The 19,757-nt window shown below is 37.8% G+C and overlaps 2 protein-coding genes and 1 pseudogene across 2 annotated transcripts; 1 reads left to right on the forward strand and 2 right to left on the reverse strand.

The window, feature by feature from the left end:
* Positions 1-3,500: 3,500 nt before the first annotated feature.
* Positions 3,501-4,115, reverse strand: LOC125195599. Its single transcript, XM_048093733.1, has one exon. The coding sequence runs from the start codon at positions 4,113-4,115 to the stop codon at positions 3,501-3,503; it is 615 nt and encodes a 204-aa protein (XP_047949690.1).
* A 2,148-nt stretch (positions 4,116-6,263) lies between these two features.
* On the forward strand, positions 6,264-14,083 carry LOC125196491 (DNA-directed RNA polymerase II subunit RPB2-like). The gene is made up of 26 exons (XM_048095022.1): positions 6,264-6,367; positions 6,696-6,915; positions 7,060-7,350; positions 7,444-7,641; positions 7,836-7,900; positions 7,979-8,065; positions 8,180-8,300; positions 8,402-8,446; positions 8,893-9,030; positions 9,115-9,187; positions 9,291-9,367; positions 9,456-9,563; positions 9,650-9,766; positions 9,845-10,000; positions 10,080-10,184; positions 10,260-10,385; positions 10,451-10,528; positions 10,778-10,873; positions 10,992-11,107; positions 11,191-11,260; positions 11,358-11,411; positions 11,953-12,096; positions 12,169-12,468; positions 12,715-13,137; positions 13,419-13,595; positions 14,015-14,083. The coding sequence occupies exons 1-25, from the start codon at positions 6,279-6,281 to the stop codon at positions 13,536-13,538; spliced, it is 3,417 nt and encodes a 1,138-aa protein (XP_047950979.1). The 5' UTR covers positions 6,264-6,278; the 3' UTR covers positions 13,539-13,595; positions 14,015-14,083.
* A 485-nt stretch (positions 14,084-14,568) lies between these two features.
* LOC125195600 lies at positions 14,569-17,113 on the reverse strand (annotated as a pseudogene).
* Between the last annotated feature and the right edge of the window lie 2,644 nt (positions 17,114-19,757).

The raw sequence follows: 19,757 nt of genomic DNA on the forward strand, positions 1-19,757 counted from the left end.
AATTGCATTTGCCAGATTAGATCTGGGCTCATAATTTCAGACTTTTATTGTGATTTAATAATCACTATAACACTCATCATTCAATTTTTTTTAAGGCCATTTCTCCATTTTTTATATTTTTTTATTTTATATTTACCTTATTTTATTCTCTCTTTATTTTCTGTATTTCCTATATTTGAATTGAAAATATATTTTTGTAATAATTTATATCATTCTCGCTTTTATGTAATAATAACTTGTTAATCATAGTAATATTTAAAAAGAATTAAATATAACATGTTTATTTAGAAGATATTGGCAGAATTTCAAAGTCTTAAGTTGCAAATTTAAACTGGCCTTTCATTTCTCCATTTTGCAAACTATATTACAATTTACAAATCCATTCATAGTAGGAAATGTGTCTATGTTTTCTCCAAAGGATTATTTTATTATATTTCTTACTTTAATGATTATTTTTTGAGCTTTTTGAATACTAAACTTGTGGGATTCACCTTGAAAAGATGCCTCTGTCTCATGTCATGGTGACTTTGTGAGACTTTTGTGCATAGATTTTGGTGCAGTGTCAAATTAGGACATGATAAAAAATTTGGTTGAGTCTTCTGCCCATGTGCAGTGGCACTAAATTAGGTAGTAAACTAAATTAATTCATTTTCATCACCCAACATTTTCTTCCTTTTTGTCATCTTTATTTGTTTGGATCTTTGCTTTGTTTCTAACCAATTTTTTCAAGTTGATGAAAATCTCCATCATCACATGTTTGGTGATGAAGTGAGTGAGTGAGACTGACTGTGTGTTCTTCAAGCATACTTGATTTCTATTGTGAAATGATATTAGGGCATGAGGGAAAGCCATCGAGATGGCACGTGTGTGTTTTGTGTAAATGGACGAATAAAGTTTGTATTGTGGATATTAAAAGATGAGTAAAGGACGAGAAAAAGTAAGTAGGGCCAACTGAAGGACGACTAAAGATTGTCTTATAGTTTCATTCAGTGTCGGACATAAAAAACGACAAGGGGCTTAAGCCTATACCATGTGTTTTCGTATATTTTTAATTGTTAAAATCAGTTGAAATCGTTGCCATTAAGGACGGTGTTGAGTATAAACCATCTGATTCAGAGGCTGAGGACGAGCTAGGAAAAAAACTAAAAAGATAAGAAGAGAAGAATGAAAATGACAACTAATAGGTTGTACAATGAAAAAAAGAATTAAATGTGATTTTATTCCTATTATTATTATTATTATTATTTAGTTTTTTATTTCTCTACTATTGTCTATACATCATTCATAGCTACTATCAAACAAAAGTAATGTGCCCACCCAAGGTACCATTGTTGATCCCCTTATATTTCTTGATTTATTTATTTCATCATTGATTATACAAAAGTATTTTTTTAGAATAACAATAATATTTTATTGTTGAGAAAAGATTCATGTATCTATATTTGAGAATTGTGACAAAAGAATAATATGTAGAACATTGATAAGCTACATCTATTATTCATCACAAAGTGGATAGAAATAGAAATATAGTAGTAACAAAATAAAATTGTCATCTTCTGATGCACAAGACTAGCCAACAACATTTTCTGAACTGGCATTTGCTGGTTAAAGGAGAATTATTGAGATTATGATTGCTCAGTTTTTTTTTTTTTTTTTTTTTTTTTTTTTTTTTTTTGAATTTATTCGAAAATAGTGTTTATAAATGGTGGTTGTGTTGGATATATATGAAGGCTTTTTGCAAAATTAAATATTGAGAAAAGCAACTCACTTGAATTTTTACAATAGATACACTGATTTATTTAAACAATAAATTAGCTTCTTTTATTTAAAAAATTCAACAAAAAACACAGTCTAAAATCGTATAGTTATATTCAGTCAAACATTTAGGTAACCTATTTTTATGCTATTATTACTATATAAATGTTTAAGATTTTTTCTCAACTACTTTGCTAATCAGATTTCTAATCTAGCTGGTTTATTTATAATCTAATCTGATCTGATTTGATTTGATTTGATTTAATTCATGAAAGTAATTAATGGGCAATTCATATTCTCAGCTTGAATGTGTCATCAAATTTTACACCATTCCACAAATCAATAATGTGGTCAACAAAAAATATACTGTAATTATTTAATTGTTACACCAATGCACGATAATTCCGCAATTGTTTGATTAATCATTAATTAGGCAGACTATTCTTTAGTGGGGACATTCGAACTAATTTATATTCTTTTATCCTTTGCCATTCTAAATAATTTATTCGGTTAGAGGTCCTAAACATAATGTGATTAATTTCATGTAAAAACACTTTTTACTCATAGTCAAGTGGGGGCATTCTATTTCATTGCACCAATCAAAACAAATTAACCATCATTACATTAAAGAACTAGTTAACTAATTAGCTATTTTTTTTTAATTTTGAAACTACTATGAATAAAATTGGATAAATGGTCATAAAAATCATGAAATTTAGTGCAGATATAAATTTTCGTTGTTTAATTAATGAATGGTGGGCTTATTAGTAAATTTTGATGAAATAAATTACTTCAAATATTTATCATATGATCACATGCTCAACTGCATAAAGGTGTCTGAAGTTGAATATAAATATAATCACATGCCCAACCTGCATATTTTTAGCAAAATATATAAATCGGCCGTTTTCCAATTTTCTATATGTTAAAAATAATAATTTCCACTTTAATTAGACAAATTGTAAAAAAATATATGAAATTTAGTCAAATTCTAGTTCGTTCAACAACTTGTTAATTAGTCAGAAAAGTAATGGATTTGTTCTCAGTTATCACATGATATATTTTTTGTGAAATTATATTGGGTATCTCATCGACATTATTGATTGAAATTCTACATAGTTTGTGTAAAATAATTGATACCTAATTCAAAGTTCATAATTTTTCTGACCGATTTACAAAATTGCAGGATGAACCCGTATTTGACATCCATATTTGACATCCATATTTTATCTATGTCTATATTTATCATCATATAGTAAAAGACTTAAGTATTTATTTAAATATAAAATTACTTAAATCCAAAATATATTTTAGGTGAAAAGTCCAAAACTTAGACCCACACAATTCACTATTAGGTCCAGATCCAATGGATTAGAGTTTTTGGGCCCATCTCTTTTAATAACCATTTAACTATTTAACCTCTATTTAAAACGAATATTTGAAATCTAATAAATTAACGGTCCTATAATAATTAGGTGTAAAATTAAATTAAATTTCTTGATAATTACGATAAATCACCATTAAATTTCAAGCAAATATCCATAGTAAAAATAAATTTCATCAAATTACAACTAAAATAGTTATATATTTTTCATTTCTTAATCCAGAAACAAAGAGCAAGTTAGATTACAGACACTAATTGCAGATCTAAACACTGAAATTTATTAAATAAGAAATAAAAAAAAAAAAAATCTAATCCTAATTCCACCGAGACAAATCATCAAACACCTTCGCCCCAAACCCAATCAACGCATCTTCGACAACCGCGGCGAGCTTCTGATTCCGGCGGCCGCAGCCACCACCGCACCCCCAATCCTCCTCCCTCCCTTCACCAATTTCCTCTTCTCCACCTTCTTCCCTTCACCGCCGCCCCCGATTTCGCTCGCCATTCCGCTCTCCCTCGCCACTCTCTCAAAATCATCCCCCAATTTCCTCACCGGACCCTTCCTCACCGCCACAACTTCCTCCTCCTCCACCGCCTCCTCGTCCTCATCCATCAATCCGACGACGCGCCGCCGCTTGATCGCGACGGGAGCGCGCGGCGGGGAGGGGGATCCGCCGGTCTCGGCGCGGATCCGGTCTTCCGCGGCGGATTTGTTCGGGATCGGAGTGCGATTGAAGATCTGCTCCTTCTGCGCGCGGAGCTTCTCGACGCTGCCCTCGATCCGCCCCTGGAGGCGGCGGCGCTTGGCGCTGAGGCCGCCCATGGACCAGTGGGCCTCCTGCGCCCACGACATGAGCGGATCGGTGACGGACGGCGGCGGATCGACCCGCTCGGAGCTGAGCTTGACGTCGGAGTAGAAGCGCGGGCGCGGCAGGCTGCTGCCGTAGAACTTCCCCGGACCTAGCGCAACGACCATTTCTGCGGCGGATTGGTTGAGATCTGATTGGAGGCGGTTGATTTGATCGATTTGAGTGTGTGAGAAGGGAAGAAGAGGCGCGACTTTTTGTAGGGAGAGGTTTGGGGATTTGTGGCGGGAAAATTGGCGCCATTGATGGAATTGGAGCGGCTTTCTGTAACGGCGCCAAAACCAAATTATTTTTGAGAGGGGATTTTCCCTCCAAATTGTGATTAAATTTTTGTAGAGTAATTTATTTTTCCTAAAATAATGAAAATGTATAACCATGACTCATAATGGCGGACGGAGAGAGTACTCTTATGATATGAATGTTGTTATTTGAGTATATAATGTGAATTTGGAATATGTTTGTAGTTTCATTTTGTTATATTTATATATTAAAAAATAGTAATATTTCTAAAAATAAAATAATTTATATTTGACCACCTTTTATCTTTTTCTCAATTTTTTTATTAAAATTTATGCTGTCCACTTATGAAACTACTTTTATAGGGGGTGAGGGAGAAAATAAATCTTGTTATCGTTAACAAATACTCCCTCTGTTTCCAATTAATTGTCACTCTTTTTCTTTTTTATCAAATTCCGTGACATTTAATCGGGGTTAGAGGGAGTATGTCAGCCTCATTTATCATAATGTTCATCTCTTTGTGAGCTTGTCGGGGGTTTACACTTTGAATTTGTTGAATTAGTGTATATGGTATGCAAATTTAAAAATTGGGTAGTAGATTCAAAAGTTATGAATCATAATTAAGTGTTAATGAGTCAAAATAGCAAAATGTGTTTAAATTTTAACCACATACTACTGTCACTGTCTAATATTCATATTGCATTTATTAATCAATATTGATGCTATCTTTAAATTCACTAAATCTTGTTATCGTTAACAAATACTCCCTCTGTTTCCAATTAATTGTCACTCTTTTTCTTTTTTATCAAATTCCGTGACATTTAATCGGGGTTAGAGGGAGTATGTCAGCCTCATTTATCATAATGTTCATCTCTTTGTGAGCTTGTCGGGGGTTTACACTTTGAATTTGTTGAATTAGTGTATATGGTATGCAAATTTAAAAATTTGGGTAGTAGATTCAAAAGTTATGAATCATAATTAAGTGTTAATGAGTCAAAAATGCTAAATGTGTTTAAATTTTAACCACATACTACTGTCACTGTCTAATTTCATATTGCATTTATTAATCATTATTAATACTATCCTTAAATTCACTTTCTTTTATTCATATTATATTTATTAATCATCAATAACACTATCCTTAAATTAGTAGTAATAGTTTTTTTTTTTTCTGTTTACAGTGGACGAACCACTTTTATTAAAAATGTCTATTTTTAAAGACGGAGAGAAGTAAAATCGATAACGTATAAGATTTTGCCAAAAAACAGTCGATTCATGGAAAAATGGAAACAAAAATGTTCGAAAATTCTCTCAATTAAATAAAAAAATACAAAACAATTCTAAAATTTTGTAAATATAGTTAAAAACAATTTCGAGCACCTAAGTGCTCAAGAATATCTACAGAGGCTTCTCATGTATTTTTAACACCAAATTTACCAATAAAATTTCAGAGTGCTCGGAAAGCGTTCGCTATGACCTTAATTTTTTCGACATTTTCGTCACATTTTGCACGGTACTCAATATTCTTATCGTCCGCTGATCAGAATTTGGTCGGAAAGTGTTCGGTATTTTTGAGAAAATTATAGATATTTTTTTGGTAACAATGGAAGGAGTAATTTAAAATATAAAGGGTCACATGTCACAAATAGGATTTGGAACATATTCACCCTAATTAAAATAGTAAAAATAGTTTTTACTTTATTTTCATGCAAGCTAAAAATCTCAAATATAGTCCTCACTAATAAAAATTCAAGCCAACATTTCGCCATCTCTGCCTCAAATTCTGTTACGATTTCCAAAATCACTAAAATCCCAAAACCAAAATCCCAAAGTAAATTCTTTAATAAAATATGTACGGCGGCGGTGGTGTCGAATACCAGTACGGCGGCGAGGAGGCGTACGTTAACGTGGTGGCGGACGAGGAGGCGGAGGAGATATCGCAGGAGGACACGTGGACGGTGATCAGCTCGTATTTCGAGGAGAAGGGCTTGGTGAGGCAGCAATTGGACTCGTTCGACGAGTTCATTCAGAACACCATGCAGGAGATCGTCGACGAGTCCGCGCACATCGAGATCCGGCCCGAATCCCAGCACGAGTATTACATTTTTGATGATATTATGCATGGATAAGTACTATGAATGCGGTTATTTTTCAAATGGTTCATATCGTCAAGTGTACCCATTCCAAATTTAAGTCCAATTAAATGATCGGCAGCCGCCAGTATGTCTCGGGGTAACAAAAATGTATTGTTCTGGTTCGAAAGGTCCTTCTTATTCTCACGACCCGGCATGGTCAGTACCTAGCCGGGCTCTTTTTTTTGTTCTTTTGAGTCTTGCTCGAGCCGAATGATAAAAAATTATCATGCCCAGTTCCGCGGGGGGATGGATCTATAAGAATTAGTCATTTTTATTGGGACGGAGGGAATAATTGTTTACGCTTACTTTTTTTTAGACAATCTACAGGATTAGCTTCGGCCAGATATATCTAAGCAAACCGATGATGACAGAGTCGGACGGAGAGACCAACACTCTCTATCCGAAAGCGGCAAGGCTGAGGAACTTGACGTATTCGTCTCCGCTCTATGTTGATGTCACGAAACGAGTGATACGAAAAGGGTACGACTGTGAGGAGGTGATAGAGACGCAGGAGTTCGCCAAGATATTTATTGGGAAGGTGCTTGATATTTTTCGATACGAATTCCACATCAGTTCCACATGAAAGTGTGGAATAACGTATAACTGAGAGTCAACCTTTTTACCTTTGACTATGGTTTTGGGTTAAGTCAGCGCGCTGTAGCTGACATGTATGTGTTTGAAGGTGCCGATAATGCTGCGTTCGAGCTACTGCAGTTTGTTCAATCTCTCGGAGAAGGACTTGATGGAGATGGGGGAGTGCCCTTACGATCAAGGTGGGTATTTCATCATCAACGGAAGCGAGAAGGTCCTCATCGCGCAGGAGAAGATGAGCACGAACCACGTGTACGTGTTCAAGAAGCGCCAGCCGAACAAGTACGCATACGTGGCGGAGGTTAGGTCCATAGCCGAGGCGCAGAGCAAGGCGCCTAGCGGGATGTTTGTGAGGATGCTCTCTAGACCCGGTGCGAAAGGGGTATCAACTCAAACCGAACATCATAGATATCGTTTCCGTGCAAATTATCATTTCTTGAATCTTGTTATTTGCACTTGGTTTCGGGATATGCAGGGGTCGTCCGGGCAGTACATACGAGCTACGCTTCCATACATCCGGACTGAAATTCCGATAATCATTGTTTTTCGAGCTTTGGGATATATTTCGGATAAAGAGATTTTGGAACATATATGCTATGACTTCAATGATCCACAAATGATGGAGCTCCTTAGGCCATCATTGGAAGAGGCATTTGTGATTCAAAATCAACAGGTATGGGGTATGGTCAGGGGCGGACGCAGAAAAATGTTGTTTTCTTAAATTTATTCGAGAATATGTTTTTAAGTGATTCAGATCATTGACAGAGCTTATGCATTTGAAAACTCTATAAAAGAGAAAAATCGAAAAAATAGGCATAAGTCCCTTCACAAATTCATTTGTAACGTTGAAGCGCGTTTTTTTTGTAGGTTGCGCTTGATTATATCGGAAAGAGAGGATCCACCGTTGGTGTTACAAAAGAGAAGAGAATTAAGTATGATTGCATCAAATCAAATTTTGTTTTATGCATAAACTTTACTACTATTTGTTATTAGCCTTGTTTCTTGAAAAGGTATGCTAGAGAAATTCTCCAAAGGGAGATGCTTCCACACGTTGGAATCGGAGATGGACATGAGCACAAGAAAGCTTACTATTTCGGGTTAGTGTTGTCTCTTGAAATATTCCGCATTTGATACGTACGAAATATGAATGCGATCGCAGGATAGGGAAAGCTTCGAGCTGCATGGAATTGAATAGTTTTGGTTTCTTGCAGATATGTTGTTCATAGACTATTGCTTTGTGCACTTGGACGAAGGGCAGAAGATGATCGTGATCATTATGCCAATAAGAGGCTCGACCTCGCTGGCTCTCTACTAGGCGGTCTGTTTCGGATGGTATGGTTCCTGTCCAAATAATCTCCCTCACAACTTTGGACTTAAACTCAAAAAAAGTTGCTTTAATCTCCAAATCTTCTCTTTTTTGTTGTTTGATGCAGCTGTTTAGAAAGCTCACGAGGGACGTTCGATCCTACGTTCAAAAGGTATTTTTTTTTTTTTTTTTTATTTTGAAAGAATAATAATGACGAAGCTATGTAAGAATGACTGAACTGATAGAAAAGTTTGAAGAAATAGTTTTTGGGATAATCTCTTGCTAATTAAAAGACTTATAGTTTAGTATTAGATTTTGTTTACTGTGACAACATTTGATATGGATTTACAAGAGTCCTATTTATAATTGTAGATCTCTCATTAAGAACATAGGAATCTAGATCATTAAGAACATAAGTATCTAAATTCTGTTACTACATGAAAATCTTAGAAACTTCTAGATAATTGCATTACTCTTCAATTTTCTTAAATCTCAATTCATTCTTAAAACCAAGCTTACCGTGAAACTCTAAACGAAAATTCATAAATTTGTTTAATTAAAAATAAATTGACGTGCGAATTTCAAGTCATTCTGAGTGGTTTAACTTCTTTTGACCAGAGTGTTGATAATGGGAAAGATGTAAACTTGCAATTTGCAATTAAAGCAAAAACTGTCACAAGTGGGCTTAAATACTCTCTTGCAACTGGCAATTGGGGGCAAGCAAATGCTGCTGGAACTAGAGCAGGAGTTTCTCAGGTACTATAAATCTTCTCATCTTTTTCTCTCTTTTCAGAACAAGAATATTGATTCCGATTTCCACGTCGATTTTTGCATATCTAGGTGCTCAATCGCTTGACATTTGCCTCGACACTTTCCCATCTGCGAAGACTGAACTCGCCTATTGGCCGCGAGGGTAAGTACACATTACAGACTCCAATGTCGCGCATCAGTTGTGAAATATGCTAGTATGTTGGGATGAGTTCTTCAGTTTGGTCTGTATTTATTGATTCGTGTAGGCAAACTGGCGAAGCCGCGCCAGCTGCATAACTCGCATTGGGGTATGATGTGCCCTGCGGAAACACCGGAAGGACAAGTAATGCAAAAAAATTTAACGATTGAGTAGCGTTTGCGTAGTTGTGAGTTCATTGACATGATTTGTTGAGAAAATGGTGTGAATTTAGGCATGTGGGCTTGTCAAGAACCTTGCACTTATGGTCTACATAACTGTCGGCTCAGCAGCTAATCCGATTCTCGAGTTTTTGGATGAATGGGGTACTGAGAATTTTGAGGTGAGCAAATTCATGTATAGTGTCAAAATTGCATTAGTTTGTGTTATTATCATTGTGTGACGTAATTTCATTATTTCATGGTGAAGGAAATATCACCAGCAGTGATTCCTCAGGCCACAAAAACATTTGTGAATGGCTGTTGGGTTGGCATTCACCGCAACCCGGAGCTGTTGGTGAAGACTCTCCGGCAGCTTAGGAGACAGGTTTCGGCTCTACAATTTCTCGTTTCTTCTTCGTTTTTTCCATGAACTAGTTTGAGATGGAAATTTCACTCGTTGCAGGTTGATGTGAACACGGAGGTTGGAATCGTGCGAGACATACACCTCAAGGAGCTTCGTCTGTACACAGACTACGGACGCTGCAGCCGTCCCTTGTTCATCGTCGACAAGCAAAGGCTGCATATAAAGAAGAGTGACATTCTTGCCCTACAGCAAAGAGTGTGTTTTTTTTGTCATGATAAAAAAATGTGTTATGTGGGAACCTGTTTCGACTGATACTGCAACCTTTCACGAGCAGGAAAGTCCTGAGGAGTATGGATGGAACGATCTCGTTAGGAAAGGATTCATCGAGTATGTTGACACGGAAGAAGAGGAGACGACGATGATATCAATGACCGTGAATGTAAGTAGCCTTGGATAAAAAAATGATCAACGAGAGTTATACGCATGAAATATGAACGTTTGATGAGTATTCTAGGATCTTATACGGTCAAGACGGAATCCAGATGATGCATATTCGGAAACATATACGCATTGTGAGATCCACCCTTCGTTGATATTAGGCGTCTGCGCTTCAATCATACCATTTCCTGACCACAACCAGGTTTGCTTGCCTAGCTCTAGTTTTTTTTTCCGAGTCAAGCTCAATCGTCTCTTCTTCAATGGCAGTCGCCTCGTAACACTTATCAGTCTGCAATGGGGAAACAAGCAATGGGAATCTATGTCACCAATTACCAGCTAAGAATGGTAAGACCATTTCCACTCCTTTTTATCTTCGCGTTCAGATATTCACAGATGAGTTGTTTTACATAAATATGCGAACTACAAAGATATCAACTTAAACACGAAAAATATAATATGGTATGAGAGTAAGCTCCATGCTCGAGCCACATGTGTTGTCGCAGTTATGATATTAACAAAATACGAAAATGTGAAGTAAAAAAAGATCAACTCTGAATCCGCATATTTGATTTGTGTTTTCGCGCGCTTGTGCAGGATACTCTGGCCTACGTCCTTTACTACCCGCAGAAGCCTCTTGTAACGACGCGTGCTATGGAGCATCTCCACTTCAGGCAGCTCCCAGCAGGCATTGTAAGATAAGAATGTGTAATTTTCTAATCTTTTATTCAGTTTCTTATATAAGTAATCATGACGTATATCTACTTTTTCTCTTTCTCTCTCTCTCTCTCCCCCCTTATGTTCGAACAAGAATGCAATTGTTTCCATCGCGTGCTACTCTGGCTATAACCAGGAAGATTCTGTGATCATGAACCAGTCCTCTATAGATCGGGGATTCTTTCGTTCTCTTTTCTTCCGTTCGTATAGGTAAGCATGGTTTTCTTCTCCGTTTTCTTTGTTTCGTGGACAATGTCTCTGCTGCATTTAATTTTTTTTTAAAATATCGGTAGAGACGAAGAGAAGAAGATGGGGACGCTAGTGAAGGAGGATTTCGGGCGTCCGAATAGGGACAACACCATGGTTAGTTAGTTGGTTTTTCAGTTTATTTGAGTTTTTATTTTGGTATGATCAGTCATCATCTTGAAGAAAAACAATTGTTGCAATGGTGTTTTTGCAGGGAATGAGGCATGGTTCTTATGACAAACTAGATGATGATGGTTTTGCACCTCCTGTGAGTATGACTATCACTTGCTTTAGATATTCATACGTGAGTTGTCCCATGTCGAAAATGTGAAATTCATCGTTGAAAATGTGAAATATAAAGAGATCAACTTAAATACCTAGTGTCATTAGTTGGTTTTGAGATGGAACCTCTCGTTGGGTTTAGTTGGTCTTCCCTTCACGCAATCGGGCACGCTTCAACAAATGAGACAACACTTTGGCGTGACATGTTGATATTCCGGTGCAATGGAAAATGACGTTTTTGTTATAATTATAATATATCGAGTACGAAATTAAAGTGTTACTCATTCAGCCTCATTCAAAATGACACGTTTTTCTTTTGGGTAAATTTCCAAATAAATCACGAACGATTGTCAAATTCTAGATGTCTTAAGTAGTTTGTAAACTTTGCAATTATTCCTTCCGTATCTTTTCTAGCGAAATACACGTTAATATGGCAACTGATTTTAATCGAATTCCTCGTCATCGCATATTTTGAACAACAATGACTTTTTTGAGGCATAATCGCACATAATTTATGCTCGTATCAGGGAACTAGAGTCTCTGGCGATGACGTGATCATCGGCAAGACAACACCAGTTACACAAGAAGAAGCTCAAGGAAAATCAGCAAGATTCACCAGCAAGGATCACAGCACTAGCCTACGCCATAGTGAAACCGGAATTGTTGATCAGGTAACATCTTTGTTCCTCATTTCTACTAGCAATATATGCATTCTCTCTCACTCTCTCATCATATCTCATTAGGTTTTGCTGACGACAAACGCCGATGGACTGAGGTTTGTGAAAATACGGATGCGATCAGTTCGAATTCCACAGATCGGAGACAAGTTCAGCAGCAGACACGGCCAGAAGGGAACGATCGGGATGACCTTCACACAAGAAGACATGCCATGGACGATCGAAGGCATCACTCCCGACATAATTGTGAACCCTCATGCCATCCCATCCCGTATGACGATAGGTCAGCTCATCGAGTGCATCATGGGTAAGGTCGCGGCTCACATGGGCAAGGAAGGCGACGCCACCCCCTTCACCGATGTCACTGTGAGTATTATAAAGGATGTTCTGGTTATAATTTAGGGTTTAGGTTATAATCAGGGGCAGACGCAGAAAAATATTGTAAGATGAGGCTATACATAACTTTTGTTTTATTATAAGGGGTGCTCGAGCACCCCTTATAATAATAACAAAAAAATAAAATAGGGGGGCTCGAGCACCCCCTACATTGGCAGTGGGAAAAATTTCCTTATAAAAGACCACAACCCTTTTGATGCAATATGCAACATTCAGGTGGACAACATAAGCCAAGCTCTTCACAAGTGTGGTTACCAGATGCGCGGTTTTGAGAGGATGTACAATGGGCACACGGGGCGTGTGTTGAACGCGATGATCTTCCTCGGGCCGACCTACTACCAAAGGCTGAAGCACATGGTGGACGACAAGATCCACTCGAGGGGGAGGGGCCCGGTGCAGATCCTCACGAGGCAGCCGGCAGAGGGGAGGTCTAGGGATGGCGGCTTGAGGTTCGGGGAGATGGAGCGTGACTGCATGATTGCTCATGGAGCCGCGCACTTCCTCAAGGAGAGGCTGTTTGATCAGAGCGACGCGTATAAGGTGCACGTGTGCGAGAGGTGTGGGCTCATCGCCATTGCTAATTTGAAGAAACTTAGCTTCGAGTGCAGAGGATGCAAGAACAAAACGGACATTGTTCAGGTAGAATATACAGTTCTCTCTTTACACCGATACGATACATTCTGTATGTTTTATACACTGCTAGGTCAATCATTTTCCCTTTTTCGACAAAAAAGAAAAAACAGTTGAGGTCAGTTAAAGTTTCAGCCTACAATCGAATATCTCATGAGACCTATATAATGGTTTCCGTTAGTTGTCTCTTTACACCGATGTAAAAAATAATTTGTTTCATTTGCTAACAACAATGACATGGTTGTACTCATGTTTTAACTAAAAAGTTTGTTTGTTGTTTGTTTTAACAGATAAATATACCTTATGCATGCAAGCTTCTACTTCAAGAACTCATGTCCATGGCAATTTCTCCGCGGCTACTCACCAAGGATGTTCCGACAGCCAAGGGACAGAAGGGGAGGGGCGGATAGTCGTAGCCACGGATACGATTCTCAATCAACGATGCTGTCGTGTGCAATGGCAATAAGGTGCTCTTTCTTTGTCTTTCCAAATTTATTAGTTCCTATATTGAAGAATGAAATATTGTTGCATACCACCATTGATTTATAATTAACACCTTCAAGCGCGTTTGATGCAATGAAATTCAATTCCAAATCGTCTCAATTTAGAAATTGAATTTTATATCAAAGTAAATATTTGAAATTATAATTAGTTATAAAACTGATTACCTCTCAAAAACACAATGCACACACACAAGACATACATATACATAGCACACACAAACACAACATTGCACACATAATACGCAACGCTCCCTCATTGAGGAACGCATAAACGAATTAAAACATCAAATTATTACATCCTGCAATGGTTAGAAACAAATTCTTTTACTGGATTGATGCATGCTTATTGATGAATATGATATGAATGTTGTTGACTTGATCAGACTGTTCTTGAACAAAATGTGTTCATTGAGGTAAGAAGGTGATCTCCAAATCAGGAACATAGGTCTTCTTCACCATTCACCTTCTGATGTGATGATCAAATCCTGCACATTTCAAGGCATTATGAATAAACGCGGTGGAGAAAATCCGGACCGTGCCATTGTTTTACCTGCATGGAAACCTGGAGTGCTGACTCAAAACCGGATTTCTCGTAAAATTCTCAGTATACTTGGAGATCTCCGTATAATCAGGCGGGAGATGGGGCAGATTCGTCTACCAAATCCGTGACTTATTGATCATCACAGGACCTTCAATAGAGTGGAAGAGGGCAAAATGGTAATTTCATAATGGTCATTGAAAAACTCTCTATGCTATTTGTTTTCTGGTACCTTTAGTTTTGAATTTTGGTCATTGAAAGCTATCAAGAGATGGCAAAAAAGTTATTGCCACTTAAGATGACAATTTCAAGTTCGACTGTGACTTTTGCAGCTTCGTCGACTATAATTGCATAAGGAATTATAATATTACAAATTCAAATAAAAATTGTATGAGAATTTCACCAATAGTCTCCACAATTACATTCACCACCCTCAATGTGGTGAAAACGATTACTATCACGTAAGATGATCGATCTGCCCGTGATCTTGGATATGAGTTTCATCACAATGTGGCAGTCCTCACAGCTGCGCAAGTTCTTGAAAACACGAACAGGCCTTCCACTTGGCGTCTTCATAATCCCATAAGCAACAGCTAACCTTTCACTATGATATTTGAGTGAATGCTGCTTTTCTTCTTCTTCCACATTATGCAGTACTGATTTTGTCAACGAAACATATCCGTTTTCTTTGATCCTAACATACAACTCTTCCAAGAAAGAGCATATGCTTTCACTCTCAGGATGAGTGAAGTCTCCAGCAGAAAATTTGTGAGTCTTGTTTGACACTTCAACCCAGCTATATGCAATCGGTTTTCAAAACCTGAATCCCTCATTTTTAACCGAATCCTCTCGGCATCTTCCCATCTACCTGAATCAGCATATAAATTAGCAAGAAGAACATAAACCGAAGAGTCCCATGGATCAAAAAATAACAGCATCTCAGCAGCTTTTTCTCCCAATTTTATATTTCCATGAGTCTTGCTAGCACCAAGGAGAGATCTCCATATTTTCGCGTGTGGCTCAAAAGGCATGCTTTTTATTAGGTCGTGAGCTTCGTCTAGGCGCCCAGCTCGACCTAGAAGATCAATCAAACAGGAATAGTGCATTAGATCTGCAACTATGCCGTGATCTTCGGTCATGGAATAGAAGTAATGTTTTCCTTTTTCTACGAAGCCACAATGACTACAAGCCATTAAAACGCCAACCTACATCAAAACAAGTGAGTACTCGATCAACACAAGTATTTAGAAAACGAAAAAACAATACAAGTAAAATTTACCATGGTAATGTCATTAGGTTTTATAGACGATAGTTTCATTGACTCAAAAAGTTGGAGAGCTTCTTGGCCTAAGCCATGTCTTGCATAACCAACGATGAGTGTATTCCATGATATCACATCCTTATCCTCAATTCTCTCGAAAATCTCATATGCCTCATTGATGCTTCCACACTTGCAATACATGGAAACAAGGGCGGTTTCCACATTGCAGTCAGCGAATCCTCCCTTAACAACATGCCCGTGAATTTGCTTACCAAGCTCAAAAGCAACAATATCTGCACACGCACTTATAACACTAGCAAATGCAGATGCACTTAACATTTCCCGATCATTCATTGCCTCAGTAAACATAACCAACGCTTCTTCGTTATCTCCATTTTGATTATACCCAGCTATTATAGAGGACCACGCGATACAATCTCTATGTGGCATTTGATCAAAAACTTTCCTAGCCTCATCCATTGATCCATTCTTTGCATATCCACACAAAATTGTGTTCCACGAGATATCATCCTTGATAGGCATTTGATCGAACACTCCCCTGGCCTTGTCCATTAACCCATTATGTGCATAACCAGATATCATTGTCCTCCATGACACAACATCCTTGACCGGCATTTGATCAAAAACATTCTTCGCCTCATCCATTAACCCATTTTTAACATTCCCAGACACCATCACGTTCCACGAGACAACATTTTTGATAGGCATTTGATCAAAAATTCTCCTAGCCTCATCCATTAACCCATTCTGCACATACCCAGACATCATTGTCGTCCACGACACAACATTCTTGACCGGCATTCGATCAAAAACTCTCTTCGCCTCGTCCATTAACCCATTTTTCACATAACCAGACATCATTGTGTTCCATGACACAACATTCTTGACCGGCATTCGATCAAAAACTCTCTTTGCCTCATCCATTAACCCATTTTTCACATAACCAGACATCATTGTCATTCCACGAGATATCATCCTTGACAGGCATTTGATCAAAAACTCTCTTGGCCTCGTCCATTAACCCATTTTTCGCATAACCAGACATCAATGTGGTCCATGACACAACATTCTTGACCGGCATTCGATCAAAAACTCTCTTCGCCTCGTCCATTAACCCATTTTTGCATAACCAGACATCATTGTGGTCCATGACACAACATTCTTGACCGGCATTCGATCAAAAACTCTTTTTGCCTCATCCATTGACCCATTTTTCACATGACCAGACACCATCAAGGTCCACGAGACAACATCCTTGACTGGCATTTGATCAAAAATTCTCCAAGCCTCGTCCATTAATCCATTATGTACATACCCAGACATCATCGTTGTCAATGAGACCAAATTCTTGACTGGCATTTTATCAAACAGCTGCTGGGCAGCACAGATATTGTTGTTCTTAATATATCCCTTGATCATTATATTCCGAGCCACCAAATCCTTCACAGGCATTTCATCGAACAGTTGATGGGCCAGCTTAACATTGCCACTGGAGAAGCAGCCAGATATCATAGTGCCGTAGGTGACCTCAGATTTGCGAGGCATGGAGTTGAATAAACGCAATGCGGTGTCACATCGGCCATCGCGCAAATGGTTTCTGATAGCAATCGTGCATTTCACCATGTCTGAGTCCGTAAATTTGTTGATTTTGGGCGAAGACGAAGTTCATTCTGAAGTATATCCAAAGTGGTGTGAAGGTGGAAGTAAAGTGAAAGATTATATTCTTGTCTTAGTTGCTGGGTTTTCGTTGGTGGTTTCATTTGTAGCCATTATGGTCAGTTTGATGAAGTAGGATTGAACAAGTACTCCACTGCAATGTTCTGGGGAAAGTATTGATGAAGAAACATTTTGCGAAGAAGAATGGTAATTTGAAGTGCTGGATTTTGGGGAAAAAGTTACTTAATTTGCAGTTTGACTTTTAATTTGAAGTGCATAGTTTGACTTTTAATTTGCAGCTTGTGATCTTGGGGATGAACATTTCTACGTTTGAAGTTTTAGTTGTTGTGATTTGAATAGTTTAATGGCCGAAATGGGTTTTGTTCGATGGGTATGAAATGGGTTTTGAAGTGATTAAGTTGATGTAATTTGATTAACAAGATTTATGTATTGTTAAGTATGAAGTTTCTGGTATTAAAATTGTGATTTGAAGATTTGGCTAATTAACCACGGCGAAATGAAAGTTGTTGAAATAATAACATGACTAGTATAAATCAACTCTAAATAATATCAAAATTAGATGTAGTACAACAAACTAATAGCAGATGCAGTACAACAAATTAGATGTAGTACAACAAACAAATATCAGACGTAGTACATTAGTGTTTCAAAAACTAATATCAGATGCAGTACAAAACTAATATCATATCGGGTTTTAAAGACATATCATATTTAGTCCCTGAATATTGGGCATTTCAAAATTTGAACTTTTTCAATCTGTCAGCCTCACCCGGATTTGCATGTACTCTCATTTATACACATATGGGTGTTGACACGTAGAGAGAGAGAGAGGAAAATTAAAGTGACTTTCGAGAAACCCTTCCATCTTCCCACCATTTTCTATCGTTCATCTTCCTTCCCTCACACCAATCCTCCAATTTCCAAATCATTTTCCTGCTTCTAACATATGCATTTTCTCACTCTCACTCCTGTCTGTCGTAACTGGTGACCAAGCAAATCGGCGGTGCCCACTCCACAAAAGTTGTATCGCCGACCACAATCCCGAAGGGAACTAATCAGTGACCGTGATGACGCCGAAAAAAAGGGGACGAAAGAAGAATAACGATGATGGTGCTGGGTCTAATCGAAATACGTATAACAATGATGGTCCTGGGTCGAGTCGAAATATGAAGAACAATGGTGGTGCTGGCCCTAGCCGTCCTCCGGTGATAATAGACCTTGATCAGGAGACATGTCAACTCCGTGGTGAACATATCTCTATCTTCCAGCCGGAGCTTGAATATGGTACATATTTTATCCTTTAAAAGTGTTTGGCTATGTAGTTGAAAAAATGAAAAAATTGTAATTATGTAAGGTTAGGGTTCTGTGAACATTTGTCGAATTTATGCATCCGAAAAAGGTTGGCATTTTTTAATAATGGATTTTGTTGTTTTGCGTGACTTTGAATAGAGAATAGGCCTGATTGTTTTACAATTGCTCTTCACCACCATGGTGTGTTTCGCGGTGGAGGTTATATTGCGGGGTTGTTAAACTACATCGACTACGTGAGCATATTGCAGTTTAACCTGTTCGAATTGGCAAGTATGATGATCAGAGTTGGGTAGTATCCAAGACACGCTATATGTGAGTCTTACTATTGTCATCCCCATTTCAATGATGGATACGTGGGTACTGAAATTGAGCATCCTAATGATCCGCTCATCGACGAAGACGATGCCTCTCGATTTATGAAGGTTACTAGTAGCTCGAAATCGAGGCTCATTCACATCTACGTGCTTGAGATTACACCTGCAGACGCTCGGGCACGACAACAAGAGGACCAAATTGAGTTCTTTAAAAAAATTGGAGAATCGAAATCGTCTAGTAGTGTTGTGATTGAAGAAATAGAGGAGCCCGATTTGGGGGTACCGAAACCGACTAGGAAGAAGGCAAAGACTATTCCACAAACACCTGCAAAGGCTATTCCACTAAACACCTATGTTAGGGTGGTATAAACCTGACCCGAGTTTGAAAAATATCTCGTTGATAGCTTGGTGAAAGCATGTGTGGGATGGAAGCCTAAAGAAAGGGAAAATGAAATTATTAACAAAAATCTGATGGATGAATTTATTGTGGTTCAGGTATCCTAGTTGGTGCTTTATTTGGTTCTTTTATAACTATAATAACTACCATATCTAAATGTGGACATTACTGTGTAGGATGATGTGGATGGTGTTACTGTTGTTACTGTTGGACATCCAATTGAGGGAGATGATGTTGTTGATGTACAACAAGTATTAAATGTGGAGTGACCTATTGATATGCATGTTAACCGCATGCTTATTGCACTTACTGCTATGCATGTATATTGGTTTTGATATTAGTTTTCATGCATATTGGTTTTGATATTATGTAATGTTAGTTTTGAGGAGGAGATTGATGTGGTTAACAAATTGTTGACTTTGCAGCCTACAAAAGCAGTTGAACAAGCTTCTGAAGAAGTTCAAACTTCATCTGGTGTAGATGTGTCTCATGTTGATGAGGTAATGTTACTGATGTTACTGCCGCCTCCTCTGTCATTAGAATTGACAACATTATGGTAATGTTGATATTAGTTTTTGTGGCATATCATATGGATTTTGATATTCTG

This window comes from Salvia hispanica, chromosome 6 (assembly GCF_023119035.1).
Source record: "Salvia hispanica cultivar TCC Black 2014 chromosome 6, UniMelb_Shisp_WGS_1.0, whole genome shotgun sequence".
Lineage (NCBI taxonomy): Eukaryota > Viridiplantae > Streptophyta > Magnoliopsida > Lamiales > Lamiaceae > Salvia > Salvia hispanica.

What these genes read in the sequence shown, in the direction of transcription:
- LOC125195599 (XM_048093733.1), bottom strand. Translation starts at nt 4,115, where the DNA reads ATGGTCGTTGCGCTAGGTCCGGGGAAGTTCTACGGCAGCAGCCTGCCG.
- LOC125196491 (XM_048095022.1), top strand. Translation starts at nt 6,279, where the DNA reads ATGCAGGAGATCGTCGACGAGTCCGCGCACATCGAGATCCGGCCCGAA. An exon ending in TTTGATGATATTATGCATGG is followed by an intron (nt 6,368 to 6,695) that starts ATAAGTACTATG and finishes TTTTTTTTAGAC; the next exon opens with AATCTACAGGATTAGCTTCG. An exon ending in CCCCCTTCACCGATGTCACT is followed by an intron (nt 12,469 to 12,714) that starts GTGAGTATTATA and finishes TGCAACATTCAG; the next exon opens with GTGGACAACATAAGCCAAGC.